The sequence below is a fragment of the Nicotiana tabacum genome, chromosome 5, assembly GCF_000715075.1.
Source record: "Nicotiana tabacum cultivar K326 chromosome 5, ASM71507v2, whole genome shotgun sequence".
NCBI classification, from domain to species: domain Eukaryota; kingdom Viridiplantae; phylum Streptophyta; class Magnoliopsida; order Solanales; family Solanaceae; genus Nicotiana; species Nicotiana tabacum.
In genome coordinates this window covers 162,010,686-162,026,865 of record NC_134084.1, presented here as the reverse complement: position 1 = coordinate 162,026,865, position 16,180 = coordinate 162,010,686, and the positions used below count along the sequence as shown (strand labels likewise).

Here is a 16,180-nt window from a genome sequence, read left to right as displayed (position 1 = left end):
AAATTTTAGGTATCTAGTTTAAATAAAGAAAGATATAATAACCAAATATTAATGAATTTCTAGGTCCTAAATATTAGGAAAAGAATTAAATGACTATTTTATCTAGTGTGTGTTTTTTATATTAACAAATATAAAATTTGAAAAAATTGCACAAAAATTATTAAACTATGTGATGAGTTATAAAATAAAAGCCCAATAAAGACTATTGATCCAATTTAGCTAACTTAATAAAGAAAATAATTATATTTTGCAAAGGTATTCTAATACCTTTACATAACTTCGATATATAAGTTGTGCATTTGCTTTAATAGATCAAATAGAATAAAATAATATACTGACTTGTCAAATATTACGTAACTATATTATGTTCTCATATTCTTAAGGAAATAAATTTTATTTGCTCAAAAGTTTTCAAAAAGAAGTTTAGTATTTTAATGCTTCGTTAGTAATTTTCCTTAAATATGTAAACGCTTGCACACCTATGTAAGTACTAAATTATATTTTTTTAAAGTCCTAAATATTAGAATTTTTTACATTGTTTATATAAGGAAATAATTAATAACAATAATTTTTGTTGATTTTAGATTCCTAAATTTTAGAAAAAAATAATAAAATGACTATTTTGTCTTAGTGTGAGCTCTATTTTTAAAGGGTAAAAAAGGCGAACGAGATTTCACTAAGGGCCTTCGTACTTTTAATATAGTATAGATAGTGACAAAAATGATGTACATGTCTATACTTTTTTCTAATAAGTAAAGAGTTAATAGCTATATATAAGCAATTTATATTAGTATATACATATATAGTTTACAAGAAATTGCCTTAGATAAAAAAAATTAAAAAAATAACCCGGAACGAGAAATGCACGTTTAGGCCCGCGGGCCCGGCCCATTTAGCCCGGGACCATGTGGGCTTAGGACCGCAGTGGGCCGGTTCCACTCATTTGGCAGGACCGCCTCAGCCCGGCCCGCCTAAGCCCAGGCCCTTTTGGCCCATTTAGGCCTGGGCCCGGACCACAATACAACCTTAATTTCATCACTAGATTGTGAATATGATCTTTATACTTATAAGAACCGATGATTTAATCTTCCGTGTATAAGCTAAACTCTATACAATAAATCATCTACTATATAAGTAACAGACACAAACGAATATATAATCTATTTAAAATTTTGTTAAACTTAAATAAATAATTATTCCATAATAAATACTATATCCAAACCAAAATCCATGGTTAATAGAATATATATCCCAACACATCGTCCATGAAGGACGTTGACTGGCAGCAACCAATTTATAATGGGACTGCAAATTTTTACTTAATTGTTCCATAAAGTTTAATTTTCGAATAAACTTTTACCCTAAGTAAATCATTACCTCAATCAATGGGAAAGGTTTTAGGTGATGTTATATAAAGGGTGATGGAGAAAAATTTGCATTATTGATTCTTGAGAAGAAAAACACTTTGTGAAAGTGAGAGTATAATACAAAGCCAAGAGAGAAAATACAATTACAAGAAAAGTGTTTCTTGTTCTTCTAACATTGAGTTGAGATTTTTGAGAAAAATTTCAATACAATATTCTTCGTTCAATTTGTTTGCGGGTTTCGTTGATCAAAGAGATACGCATAGAATCTTCGCACTATCGAAAAATTTGAAACGAGACTTTCTTTCACCAGGTACATCTTAGATCCGATCTATTGATATGTAAATAAATTTTAAAGACGAAAAGATCTGCCTAGGATTGTTATTGTCTTTCGCTGCGTGTTATGAACATCTATACGTAATCCTTTTGTACGTTGTTGTTGGGAAAGAGTACATCCAAAAAAAGACTTTGAACTAAGGAAGTCAACAAAAGCCTCCCAACTCTACCGAGTTGCACCAAAAGCTAAGCAACGTGTTCTACGTACATAAACATTCAGTTTTCAAACAATGTGATAAACTCATAAACATATCATCCAACTATGGTTGTTTTTGCCTCTTTATCTGCTCTCAAATACCTTGTTTTTCTTCTTATCATAACCCCCTTTGCGACTTCGCTGTCCTTCAATTTTGATAGTTTTAGACCCAGCGATCAAAATGTAACATACGAGAGAGATGCTTATCCAGCAGATGGTGCAATTCAACTTACCATAGACCTGATCAATCGTCATGTAAACGCTAGCATAGGTCGAGCCACATATTCCAAGCCCCTGCATCTTTGGGACAAGGCCTCTGGAAATGTCACAGATTTCAGTACTCACTTCTCCTTTAGCATCAATTCAAAAGGCAGAACAAGATATGGTGATGGTCTTGCCTTCTTCCTCGCGCCTGCAGGTTCAAGAACTCCAGAGAACACAACTAGAGGTGGCAGTCTTGGCCTTACAAGTAATACTCAACGACTGAATACATCGAGCAATCATTTTGTAGCTGTGGAGTTTGATACGTATCAGAACGTCCAGTATGACCCAAAGGGTGATCATGTAGGTATTGATATCAACTCTATGCAATCTGTTGTTAATGTGACCTGGTTTAGTAGCATTCCGAATGGTAGGAGAACTGATGCCTGGATTAGCTATAACTCGACTTCAAAAAATCTTACTGTTGTCTTCACCGGTTTCAAAGATAATTCCACTGTCACTGTCCTGCAAAGCCTATCTCACAATCTCGATCTGAGAGAATACTTGCCTGAATGGGTCACTTTTGGCTTCACAGGTGGAGCTGGACTTGTCTTTGCATTACAAAGTATCTATTCTTGGAACTTTACTTCTTCATTAGAAGTTAACGACAACATAACAAATCCAGGAGTAGTCTTACCAAGACCCAAGCCAGAGCATGCACAGAGTAAAAACAAGTTAGGACTTGTGGTTGGATTGGTTTCTGGTGGTTGTGTTTTGGTTTTTGTATGTGTTTTGATGCTGTTTGCATTTTGGAGAAAGAGGAAGTTGAGAGAAGATGAAGACAATGACATCTTTGATGGATCTATGACTCATGAATTTGAAAGAAGCACAGGACCAAAGAAGTTCCTTTACAGAGAGTTGGCTAGATGTACAAATAGCTTTGCGCAGGAAAATAAGCTCGGGGAGGGTGGGTTTGGAGGTGTTTATAAAGGATATCTCAGGGAATTGAATTCCTATGTTGCTGTTAAGAGGGTTTCAAGGGAGTCAAAGCAAGGAATAAAAGAGTATGCATCAGAAGTGAGTATCATCAGCCGGCTAAGACATAGACATCTAGTGCAACTCATTGGCTGGTGCCATGAGAAAAGAGAACTTCTACTTGTCTATGAGTTTATGCCTAATGGAAGCTTAGATTTCCATCTTTTCAAAGGAAAAAGCCATTTGACATGGCCAATAAGATACAAGATTGCTCAAGGCTTGGCCTCTACGCTGCTGTATCTACACGAAGAATGGGAACAATGTGTGGTGCATAGGGACATAAAGTCGAGCAATATTATGTTGGATTCCAATTTCAATGCCAAACTTGGGGATTTTGGTTTAGCTAGACTAGTTGACCATGAAAAAGGATCCCAAACAACAGTTTTGGCAGGTACAAGGGGCTACATGGCCCCGGAATGTTTCATCACTGGCAAAGCTAGCAAGGAAACAGATGTCTATAGCTTTGGAGTTGTCGCGTTAGAAATAGCTTGTGGAAGGAAAGCTATTGATCCTAAAGCTGAAGAAGATCAAGTAAAACTTGTTGATTGGGTTTGGAGCCTTTACGGGATGGGAAATCTTAATGAAGCAGCTGATCCTAAACTCTTATCAGAGTTCAATGAAATGGAGACGAAGCACTTACTAATTGTTGGTTTATGGTGTGCTCATCCAGATAGCAAATGCAGGCCTTCTATTAGGCAAGCAATTCATGTCCTTAATTTTGAAGCTCCATTGCCCACCCTCCCTCCAAACATGCCTGTGCCGACATATTGCAGTCATTATTCAGTGAACAGAGACAACACCGATTCTTCGAATACCACAACAGCTTATGCAGCGTCTTCATCTTCAGCTTCAATCTTGTACCCACGTTGACATTGCATTGCTATGATATTTCCCTGCATTCAATATATCACTAGCAATGCCCATCTTTTTTCCTTCTTACTCTTTGTTGCTTCTCTTCTAATGAACAGGATTGACTGAATCAACATTTCCTCTACCTCCAATTTTTCCTCCGAACAGAACTAGAAATTTGATTTGTCTACTTGTGTCCTATATCCTTGCACAAAGATTTGATTTAATGACACTAAGCATATTTAAAAAGTGTAATCCTGTAACTATAACGAGAATCTGAAAACCAAAATGAGAGAAAATACCAGCTTAAACGAACACGTTAGTATTAGGTTTAAAATGTGTTTGCATAAAGTTGAGCAGCTGCCAAGTCACTTTCTATTTTTTGCTTCAGAGTAGTGTTGTTACCTCCATCTGACTAGAAATGTAAAGCCCCCTAACTTTTAAATGTTTATATGGGCTAACTATGTGTCCAAAGACGACTTGAGGTACTCCTGATGTGAATAAGAACTATTATGGGCATCAGCTTTAAGGAATAATTATATTGAAGCTTTTGTGTATTAAAGAAAGGCAAGTCAACAAAATATTGCCTACCCTACCATGTGAGAAAATATTGCAGCATCTACTTTCTACAAAAATAATTATACGAGGAGAATGATAGTCCAAAAGCATCTTATAAAGTAGCTTTACACGTGAGCATGAGAAACTAGTCCAATGTACTGATAAATGAGATAGGGACATAAGGATCATTTGAAGACAATATAATACATGAATCACATGAATTATCGGTGATTCTTGGCTGAATAAAGGGCAGCGAAACAGAATCTTCTTCTGCGTTTGAAAACGCTAGTGACACTAAAGGGGGCCTGGTGAGCTTGAATGTGCGGGTTCGGGCAACCCAATAACTTTTTTCGAAACTCTGTATTTGTATTTAAAAATTTATCATATCTATATAAATATATTATGCTAAACCCAGTAACATAAGAAGTTTGGGTTCAATAGTAAAGGTTGTGGGTTCACCGGAAAAAGATATTTCCCTTTAAAGCAGTATGTTATTTCGTTTTTTTTAATATTTTTTTCACAAAACAAAACATTTTCTTTACTTTCCTTTCAACAGATTTGTTGTATCTAAAAGGAAAAAGACTGCACTATTACATAAAGCAAAGAGGTAGTAGAAAGCACTTTATTGTGCCTTGTGCGCTGTGTGATTGGTCTCTGTCGGATAATAGTAGCTATAATCAATACTACTCTTCGTTCCACTTTCACTTTCCTCTTTCTCTCTGTCAGTAGGAATTCAAACCGAAATGGCCTGAATTCTCCGGCGTACCTTGACGCCGACGTATCTTCTTCTCTGCCGACTTTCGCTGCCGATCGTGTAAGTACAACTCCGATTCCGATATTCTCTTTCATTTGCCTTATTGCTTCATCACTGTCTTAATCTTTAATTTTTACCTTATTGAATGATTAATAATTTATGCAAAATTTGATTTTTAATCTTTAATTTTTACCGAGAATCCAATTTATATCAATTAGTTGCTCTTATGCTGTTATGCATTGATGAAAATAGGATTATTTACTTGAAAATAGGGATGTGGGTTCGCTGGAAGGAATTTTATTTTAGGACTAAAGTTATTAATAATTTTATAAGCCAACATTTCGGAATCTAACTGGATTTTATTTTAGGACTAAAGTGAATTTGTGTTTTGCCATTTTTAGGTTTTTCTAGCAAAAGTCGATATGATCACGAGTTTTTACAAAGCTCAAGCTTCTGCAGATTCTTGTAGCTCTCCTTTGAACCAATTATTAATAACAATATTAATCCCTCCCAAGCATCGGATAAAGGATGGGATTATGAGCCCGATCCTGCTAAAAGAAAACCAATTTCAGAATATCCTCCTAATTTACGTGACCGTGTAAGGAGAAATTATATACAAAATGGAGCTTGTCAACCTCGTGGTTTTGTCTTTCCAAAAAGAGATTTTGGGGGAATAATGCTATTGTCAACCTCGTAGAGGTTTTTTGTGCTGCTATTGATTTGCAACTTTCGGAGCTTAACAATCGTTTTAGTGAAATGAATACTTCCCTGCTTCTTGGTATGACTAGTTTGAGTCCCGATGATTCTTTGTGAATTATGATAAAAACAAGATTATGAAACTTGCTACATATTATCCAAATGAGTTCATTGCTTCTAAGCTTGAAGATCTTAGTTATGAGCTTGACAACTATATTGACTATGTGCGAGAAATGAACAATGCATTCTCTAACTTGAAAGGGCTTGGTGATCTGTCAAAGACATTGGTTAAAACAAATATTCACAAGACATGGGGACTTGTTTATTTGCTTGTGAAGCTGAGTTTGATATTACTTGTGGCTACTGCAACGGTTGAAAGAGCTTTTTCTTCAATGAAGTTTATTAAAAATGATTTTCGAAACAGGATTGGTGATGACTTTTTGAATGATTGTTTAGTTTGTTTTATAGAGGATGAAGTATTTGAAAGTGTATCTAATGATGCGATCATTGATCGTTTTCAAAACATGACAACTCGTCGAGTGCAATTGAAATGATAATGTTTATATTCGTATATTGTGTTTGTCTTTCGTTACTTTTTAAATATATATTAAATATCGATACTCATTCTTTAGTCAGTTTGATATTGTATATTAGTTTTAGATCAGTCTTATTTTAAATTTTAGAACTCACACACTCCGAATCCTAGCTCCGCCCCTGACTTGAATCCCACAAGTTTTTTTTTTCATTTGCAAATAAGAAGTAACAACAATAGCAAGAATGTTGAAATTTAAGAAATAGGTGCAGAAGGTCATAACTAGTATTTTGGGGTTGTGAAATAGTTGAATATTATTCTTCGTGATTTTTAATAATTTAATTATTGTTGGGTATTGTTAGCGGAAATGTAAAAGAAAGAACACAAGATTTAACGTGGTTCGGATCAAAATAATCCTACGTCCACCAGAGAACAGTTATTTTTTTAATATTAACAAAGGAAGGGGAGAATTCCCAATTACACTTAAGAGAATTTCTCTCTTAACTCTCTACTCACTACAATGTGTTGTATTATTTTTGGGATGATCTCTACAAGTGAAGGAGTGCATCTATTTATAGAGGTAAAGACCTCCTCTTGATGTCATTGGTGACATCAAACTACCTCCTCTTGATGTCATGGGTGACATCAAAGGAGGAAGCTTCCTCCTAGCATCCACACCAACTCTTTCCACCAACTCTTCCAATTGGCATGTCATTGTTGACTAAACATAAACCAACATTTTCAGCATGCCATTGTTGACTAAACATAAACCAACATTTTCAATCTCCACCTTGGTTTGCGTTTCGAGCGTGTGAACAACTCTGGCCAAAACTTCTAAGCTTACTGGGCAACCCCGTTGTAAGAAACAAGAAGAATCAAACCATTGATGAACATACCATCTCCACCTAGCAACTGTTCTCTTCGGAGTTGCATCAGTTGATGCACACCCCCGCCAAGTCCTTGCAGTGTGCAAACTTAGCGAGCGGGACTATCTTGGTCAACATGTCTGCAACATTATTGTCTGTGATAACCTTCACGACCTTGATAGTTCCCTCATCAATAACATCTCGAATAAAATGAAATCTGATATCAATGTGTTTAGTGCGCTCATGAAACCTCTGATTTTTCATTAGATGAATAGCACTCTGACTATCACATCTAAGAGTTGATTCCAGCTAAACCAAACTCAATTCCGCTACTAAACTTTTCAACCAAAAAGCTTCCTTTACCGCCTTCGCTGCTGCCATGTATTCTGCTTCTGTCGTAGACAAAGCGACAATCGACTGCAGAGTCGACTTCCAACTGACAGCACTGCCAACGAGGGTAAAGATGTATCCAGTTGTGGACCTTCTTCTGTCAAGATCTCCTGCATAGTCAGAATCCACATAACCGAGAATTGAAATACCTGTACCACTTTTTCGAAAGGTAAGACCAACACCAGAAGCTCCTTTGAGATATCTCAATATCCACTTGACAGCTTCCCAATGCCTCTTTCCTGGGTTGGACATGTATCTACTTACCACACTTACAGATTGAGCAATATCTGGACGTGTGCATACCATAACATACATAATGCTACCAACTGCACTGGCATAAGGAATCTTTGACATATGCTCCACCTCATCCTCGGACTGAGGCATTTGTGACTCTGAAAGTTTAAAATGAGGAGCTAATGGTGTACTTACAGGCTTGCACGTTTGCATATTGAATCTCTCGAGAACCCTTTCAATATACCTCTTCTGAGAAAGATGTACAACATCGTCTTCTCTTGAAATCTCCATACCAAAGATTTTCTTTGCAGCTCCTAAATCCTTCATGTCAAATTCCTTACTCAACAGTTTCTTCAAAGCATTTATCTCTGTAATGTTGTTAGCAACAATAAGCATATCATCAACATACAACAGTAAATAAATCATTGAGTTACCAGACATCTTCTTGTGATACACATAGCTATCAAATGCACTCCTTGAGAATTCATGTGTAGTCATGAATGCATCAAACCTCTTGTACCACTGTCTAGGGGATTGCTTCAAACCATACAAAGACTTCTTTAGTTGGCATACGTGATCTTCTTTTCCCTCAGCTAGGAAACCTTCAGGTTGATCCATATAGATTGTCTCTTCTAGATCACCGTGTAAGAAAGCAGTTTTGACATCAAGCTGCTGAAGCTCCAAGTCAAATTGTGCAACCAATGCTAGTAGCACGCGAATTGAGCTATGCTTCACGACTGGAGAGAAAATCTCATTGTAGTCAATTCCCTCCTTTTGGCTGAAACCTTTTGTAACCAATCTCGCCTTGAACCTAGCATCTTCCGCTTCAGGAATTCCCTCTTTCTTTCGGTAGACTCACTTGCATCCAACTGTCCTCTTCCCCTTTTGTCTTTTCACTAAGACCCATGTCTGATTCTTGTGAAGAGACTCCATTTCTTCAGTCATGGCTAACCGCCATTGTGCAACATCCTTGCAAGAAGTTGCTTCAATATACGAGGAGGGCTCCAGATCTTTAATCTCTTCTTGTGCAGCTACGAACGCATATGCAATCAAGTTTGCTTGATTTATAAGGCATTCCGGTTCTCGTATCTGCCTCTTCTCCCTCCCTTTCGCAATTGTGTATGGTTCATTGATAACAAGTTCTTCAAGGCCTACATCTTCTGACTCATCTTTAACCTGAGTCTCTTGATCCTTTTCCTTGGCAAGCTCCACCGGAAGCTCCACCTGCTTGTTGTTCTTGTTTCCTGAAAACTCCACGGAAACTTTACGGGGATCAAGTATAGAGGATTCATCGAAGGTGACATCTCTACTAACTATAAATTTGAGTGAAGACAAACACCAAAGTTTGTACCCTTTTACTCCATCCACATACCCTACGAATATGGCCTTCTTAGCCCTTGGTTCAAGCTTTCCTTCATTAACGTGATAATAAGCTGGACACCCAAATACTCGTAAGTATGAATAGTTAGAGGGTTCACCTGAGCATATCTCATTCGGAGTCTTAAAGTCAATTGCCGATGCTGGAGATCGATTGACAATATGAGCAGTAGTGTGAACTGCTTCAGCCCAAATACTTTGGACATTTTGGCTTGTAGGAACATACAACGAGCCTTTTCAAGAAGAGTTTTGTTCATTCTCTCGGCAACTCCATTCTGCTGTGGGGTATGCCTGACAGTCCTATGTCTTGAGATCCCATGAACCTTGCAGAATTCATTAAACTTTCATTGCAAAACTCCAAGCCATTGTCTGTGCGAAGATACTTGATTTTCCGCTCCTTTTGATTTTCAACCAAAATCTTCCACTCTTTAAATGTTTCAAAAGCATCACTTTTTGCCTTCAAAAAATACACCCAAACCTTTCGTGAGAAATCATCAATAAAAATGAGAAGATACCTCTTTCCGCCATTCGATGGAAGTTTAGAAGGACCCCATAAATCTGAATGGATGTAGTCTAGCACTCCTCTTGTCTTGTGTTTGCCAGTGCTGAAGCTGACCTTCTTCTGCTTCCCTAGAACGCAGTGCTCACAGAAGTCAAGCGTGATGATCTTCTCACCTTCCAAAAGTTTACGATTGCTCAACATCTCCAGTCCACGTGCGCTCATATGACCCAGTCTCATGTGCCATAGTCTTGCCTTGTCATCATTAGATAACTGCACTGTAGATGCATTTGCAGAGCCAACAATGGTGCTTCCGGCCAATGTGTAAAGGTCGTTCTCCAGCTTGCCTTTCAGCATGACTAAAGAACCTTTAGTCACCTTCATAGTTCCTGCTTCGCTCATGTACCTGTAGCCTTGTTCATCCAGAGTACCCAAGGAGATCAAATTCTTCTTCAGATCAGGAACATGACGGACTTGTGTAATAGTCTTCACGATTCTATCATGGCAGCGAACCCGAACTGAGCCAATGCCAACTATTGCACAAGTTGCATTATTGCCCATTACTACGGTTTCTCCACTTTTCTCGTAGCTGCTAAACCAGTCTTTTCGGAACGTCATATGCAGAGTACAAGCAGAGTATAATACCCATTTGTTTTCATAACTACTATTATTATTACACGATGTTGTTAGTACATAATCATTATCAAAATTATGTACCTGTTCAACTGTAGATGCACTCGCCTTTTCCTTGGACTTTGACATTGGGCAATCTCGTTCAAAGTGCCCCTTCTTGCCACAACCCCAACACTCTGTATTCTTCTTGTTCACACGAGACTTTGATCTGTGCTTTGATTTGCTCTTTCCCTGTTGGCTAGTCCGGCCTCTTACAAAGAGGCCACTTGCCTGGTCATCTCTATCTCCTTCAATGTGCCTCCGCACATCACTAGAGTTAAGTGCCTGCCGCACTTGCTCAAGCTTGATAGGCTCCTTGCTATACATCATTGAATTCTCAATATCACGATATCCTGAAGTCAATGAAAATAGCAAAGCACATGCAAGCGTCTCCTCCTCCCTTTTAATTCGTGCAATCTGTAAGTCCATGACAAGTTTATTAAACACATCTAAATGATCTTGTAACGAAGTACCTGACCCCATCTTAAATGTGTGAAGACGCCGTTGTAACAACATTCTTGTTGTCACTGATCGGTCTTGGTATAGCCCTTCTAGCTTTTCCCACAACTGTTTGGCCATCTCTTCAGTACCCGTACTCACTTCACAAAGCACGTTAGGTGCAAGGGATAGTTGGATTGCACTCAATGCATCCCCTTCAATCTTCTCCTTGTCGGGAGCTGATATATCCGTAGGATACTTTCCGTCAATAGCATGGATTGAACCTTCCCTCCGCAGTAACGCCATCATCTGGATCTTCCAGATATTGAAGTTGTTGCGTCCATTGAATCTATCAATTTCAAACTTCATGGAACTCATATTTGCTTGTTCTTCCTTCTTGGATCGTTAAAGAATCTCGTCGCTCTGATACCAATTGTTAGCGGAAACGTAAAAGAAAGAACACAAGATTTAACGTGGTTCAGATCAAAATAATCCTACGTCCACCAGAGAACAGTTGCTTTTTTAATATTAACAAAGGAAGGGGAGAGTTCCCAATTACACTTGGAGTGCAATTCATGGTTTTAGCGTTGTTTAATGTGATATGAAGCATCGAGCAAGTCCGTGTTATGTTTCTAGACTTGTGCGGGTGTTTGGTTTGGAGCCCCGGGGGCTCGGGTGTGATCTGAGATAACTTCGGAGTGATTTGCTAAGAAATATGATTGCTGGCACTGGTATGATCGCAATTGCGATGCATTGGTCGCAAATGTGACCTCGCATTTGCGAGTTTCTGTTCGCATTAGCGAGCCTGAGCTTCTAGGGGAAAGTTCGCATTTGCGAACGAAGGATCGATTTTGCAAAGCTGTCACCTTCGCATTTGCGAAGAATATTGTCGCAAATAAGACCGGGGCAGGGTGGGCTAGGCTTCACATTTGTGATGCAATTGTCGCAAATGTGACATCGCATTTGCGAGTCGGATATCGCAAATGCGCTGGAACTCAGGGTTTTTTATCCCGAGACTTAGCCCATTTCCTTCATTTCCCACTTGGCCTTAGGCAATTTTTGAGAGCATTTGAGGAGGGATTCCATCATCATCAAAGAGGTAAGTAATTTCTAAACATCATAAGTTAAATACATAGCTTATGGGTAGATTAACATGTGAAAATTAGGGAAAGTCAAGGATTTTAGATGAAAAACCTAGAATTTGGTAAAAACAATTTAACCACGAAATTTGTTAGGGAATGGAGTAAAAATCATATATTCTTGATCCTTAGGTTATGGGTAACAATTTTCTTCAAAAATATTCAGAATCCAGGCACGTGGGCCCGGGGATGAATTTTAGGAACCTTGCATTTAGGGTTGAGAAATTGGTTTAATAATTAGAATATAAACTTTTGAGCATGTATTGACTAGTTCTTACCCTATTTGAATAGTTCGGGCAAAAATCGCTCGTATCCGCTCACTCTATCTTTGCACGAAAACTCTTTGTGTTTTCGAACAAAGAGGGGCATCTGTGAGCACGTGATTTTTGCCCTATATGAGAATTACTCCCAAAAAAGTCAAAATAAAATAATTTTTCTTTGCGTGCAATTTTAGAATTTTAGTTGCATTTTTTATAATTGTTTGTATTTTTGTCTGTGCCTGTTTATTTGTTAAATTAATAAAAAATATGAAAAATATGTCATATTTGCATTAAAAATGTAATTCTACAATTAGATGTAATTAAGTTTATTTTACAAAATGAGAAAATCATAACAATAATGTATGTTGCATTGTTAGCACTTAATGTCCAAATTGTGTGATTTTTTTTTCATTAGTCGCTATTTAATTGTGTGTTAATTGTTACTAACAGTTAATTAATATTTCCAGATAATTTTTGGGTTTTATAATTTAATCTTAGCATTTTAGCTTTATTATTATTTAGGAAATTGAATAAATAGAAAAGGACAAAAAATAGAAGAGATCGGATTGAGCCTTTTCTTCAATTTTAAGTCACAGGCCCAAAGATACCCAACCTTCCCCTACGACCCGGTCCATTTCAAACCGGGTCGACCCAGTCCATAACCCAAAAGACCCAACACCCCTATCTCCCTATCTTCCATTTCACAAACAAAATCCTAAATCTAGAAAAAAAAGCTACCCGCCCCCTACTGTATCATCTTCCTCAACCTCCCCTCCAGCTGCCATGGCTGCCTCTCCCTCTCGCTGCTTCACCACCCTCAACGACCACCCCTGCTGCGTCGTCTTCTTCATCGTCCAAGCCCACCACGACGCACGACCACAACACTTCATCGCTGCTGCTTCACCTTCTCAAACGACCCCTCCACCGTCCGCCATTGACGAGCAACAGTGTTGCTGCGTTTCTGCTCGTCGAGCATCTGCTTCACGTCCAAACCACCATCACTGCTGTTTCTTCTCCTTCGTCATAGCCACTGCAGCGTCGTCACTGTTGCTGTTGCTATGTCCAGCCATGGACGACCACCTCGCTGCCACGGCTGCGTCTTCCAGCTCGTTGCTGCTGCCCCCATTGAACGTGTTAAACTTTTGATCCAATTTCTGCTGCTTTGTCAAAGACTGATGCTGCCTGCTGCTTCACTGTATCCTCGCTGCCGCTGCGTTGTCTTCAAACGACGCCAAACGACCATCTTCTTCGATCGTCCGTTCGTGGTCGTCTTTGGCGTCAAGTTATTTTGGTGCGATAATTATTTCCGGGCAGATTTGTTTTCGTTCGAGTTCGTCGTCATTCCGATCCGGTTAGTGGGCTTGAATTTCATTTTGTCCGTATTTTTGTTTTGATATTCTCGGATCTAAAATCGGTAAATGTTTGATTTTGTTTTGTTCGTGTTTATCGTTTAATTAATTAGTTTTTCAGTTTGTTCATGTGTTTTTGTTAGTTTAATTTTTAGATTCAAATTGAAATTTAATTATTTTTTTTCAAGTTTATTTCATGTGTTTTTATTTATTTTTGTAAAAGAAGTTGTTAGTTTAATTTAATGTTGTTAGATTTCGAATTGAAATTTAAGTAATTATTTCTTCAGTTTGTTTCATGTGTTTTATGTATTTTTTTTTTTAGAAATTGTTAATGTTGTTAGATTCAAGTTGAAATTCAATTAATTATTTCTTGATTAGTTTAGATTAAATTCGTGTATCTTTTGTTTGAAGTTCGTTCTTAATCCGGTGATTTAATGTGATTTTATGTTTTAAATGCTTGATTTAATTTGAATATTCATCTTGGTTGTAATGTTGTTAGATTTAGTTTAAAGATCAAATGATTATTAAATTTAGCAATTCAAATCTACTTATTTGTTATGTTCAATTTGTTAATATTATTGAATCTGAAAATATATGTGTTGTTAAAAATATCGTTCAGTCAAAATAATTCTGATTGTTGATTTGTTGTTCATCGTTTAAGTTTGAATTTGTTGATTGAACTGGATTAGAGATTGGTTATAGCTGGTAATTTAATTTTAGGCTCTTAGATAATTCTGAAGTTTGAACAGATTTTGAATTAGGGCGTAACAGTAGTTTTAGGAATAAAACGGGAATTAACCAATTATGAATTATTTAATTATGGCGGGGGACAAGACATAATAATAAAAACAAAAAGGAAAAGGTTGATAATGATATCTTCTTTTCAAAAAGAGGGAACATGGGGGACCCACGTTGACTACTTTTACTAAAGTAAAAGTGTAGGTAATAATAAAAGGTTAAAGGGTGCACATAATAAAAGAATATTGGGTTAATAAAGTAAAAGAGGTAAAAGGGGTAGTAATAATGGTTTAAAAAAAAAGTAAAAAGGAATGGGGTAAAAAAGAAAAAGAAAGAGTCTTGTTTTTGGTATAAAAAGGAGGACTCATTTGACACTTAAGAGAAGAATTTTTGGGAGAGATAAACTTCAGAATTAAAGAGGAGATAAGAACATACTTTTAATCTTGAAGAAGAGGATTTCTAAAATATCCGAATACTATTTCCGTGTATACCTGAGTGTGATCTCTGCCTACTGTTTGCTTCCGGGATTTTCAATTGGCTTCTTGGGTTAACTGTTGGTCCTTTGTTATTGCTTTATTGAGTGGTTGCTGGAATTTCTGTTTGGTTTTCAAGTCTACTGCTGGGTTTTCTGACTGCTGGTTGTTTGTTGTTGCTGCGCTGTTTCTACTGCTGCTGATCCTATTCTTCCTTTCCTTGTATTCAAATACCAGGTACACGACTGTAATACTAGCTATTGCAAGCTGAAAAATGTGAAAGCAAGAATACATGAAGAATGGAACTTTGAAGTTTTAATTTCGCTTTTTCTTCGTTTCTTTTACTGATTGTATTTATGCTATTTCATGTATTACTGTTTAATAATTGGAATAAGAGAAAAATAACATAAGTTGGTCTTTAGTGAATCAGCTTGGCAAAATGGGTTAATTAACTAGCTATGAAAGTTTTAATACGGTCAACAGTAGGTCAATCATGAATGGATAGTTAAATTTAGTTAAAGCCAAACAAGACTAGATAATGTTTAAGTTTAATAATTTTTCTAATAAGCTTTAGTAATTATGGTTAAATCTAGTTTCAAATGGTTATGAATAATTAATTCCAATAGTTGTTTTTTTTATATAACAATGCGAACTTCAATCTAGCTATATTTGATTTCTTTTGAATATTAGTTGTCGATTTTCTTATTTAATTTATAATTTCGAATTTTTTCTTTAAAATTCTTTCATTTAATATTGGTCATAATCTAGCAATTAGTATGTTACATGTTCTTAATTTTTTCTAATTCCTAATTAATTAGGATTTTCTTTCTTTATTTTAGAGACTAAACTTAGTAGAAAAAATGTAGTCATTCTAAGATTATCTTTTTTTTTTAAAAAAAGAATAAAAAAAATATAATGAGACGAGCCTCGCCAAATAAAAATGCATATTGCGGGGCCTCACAAAATGTATGTATTAATTACTTAGAACTCGGGATAGACCGCTTAGCGAACTCCACGGCCTTACCCAAAATAACAACACACTAGTTTCTTTAGGATGCGTCTTAATTAATCTTACTTTCCTAAACTCGGGTGCACATTTATGTGACCCAAATCCAAATCTCAGCGGAGTCGAAATGTGTCTCTAATCACGAGTACATTGATTGTGATGTGGTTCGAGATGCGTGTCCATGACGTTGCAAATTCCTTTTAAAAAAATAAGAATGA

The 16,180-nt window shown here is 36.8% G+C and overlaps 2 protein-coding genes across 5 annotated transcripts; both read left to right on the top strand.

The window, feature by feature from the left end:
• The first annotated feature begins 1,627 nt into the window (after positions 1-1,627).
• LOC107783512 (L-type lectin-domain containing receptor kinase IX.1-like) lies at positions 1,628-15,377 on the top strand. 4 transcript variants are annotated; one of them, XM_075254278.1, is made up of 3 exons: positions 1,628-2,464; positions 2,693-5,353; positions 5,695-6,560. In XM_075254278.1, exons 1-2 carry the CDS (start codon positions 1,963-1,965, stop codon positions 4,000-4,002), a joined length of 1,812 nt encoding a protein of 603 aa, XP_075110379.1. In that variant the 5' UTR covers positions 1,628-1,962; the 3' UTR covers positions 4,003-5,353; positions 5,695-6,560. The 4 variants fall into 4 exon arrangements, with proteins under 4 accessions (XP_075110379.1, XP_075110377.1, XP_075110378.1 ...); XM_075254276.1 differs by lacking the exon at positions 5,695-6,560 and adding an exon at positions 15,194-15,377 and having other exon boundaries at positions 1,632-5,353; XM_075254277.1 differs by having other exon boundaries at positions 1,632-5,353; positions 6,251-6,560.
• On the top strand, positions 6,127-6,543 carry LOC142181064 (uncharacterized). Its single transcript, XM_075253189.1, has one exon. It carries the CDS (start codon positions 6,127-6,129, stop codon positions 6,541-6,543), a length of 417 nt encoding a protein of 138 aa, XP_075109290.1.
• Positions 15,378-16,180: the final 803 nt, after the last annotated feature.

What these genes read in the sequence shown, in the direction of transcription:
- LOC107783512 (XM_075254276.1), top strand. Translation starts at nt 1,963, where the DNA reads ATGGTTGTTTTTGCCTCTTTATCTGCTCTCAAATACCTTGTTTTTCTT.
- LOC142181064 (XM_075253189.1), top strand. Translation starts at nt 6,127, where the DNA reads ATGAAACTTGCTACATATTATCCAAATGAGTTCATTGCTTCTAAGCTT.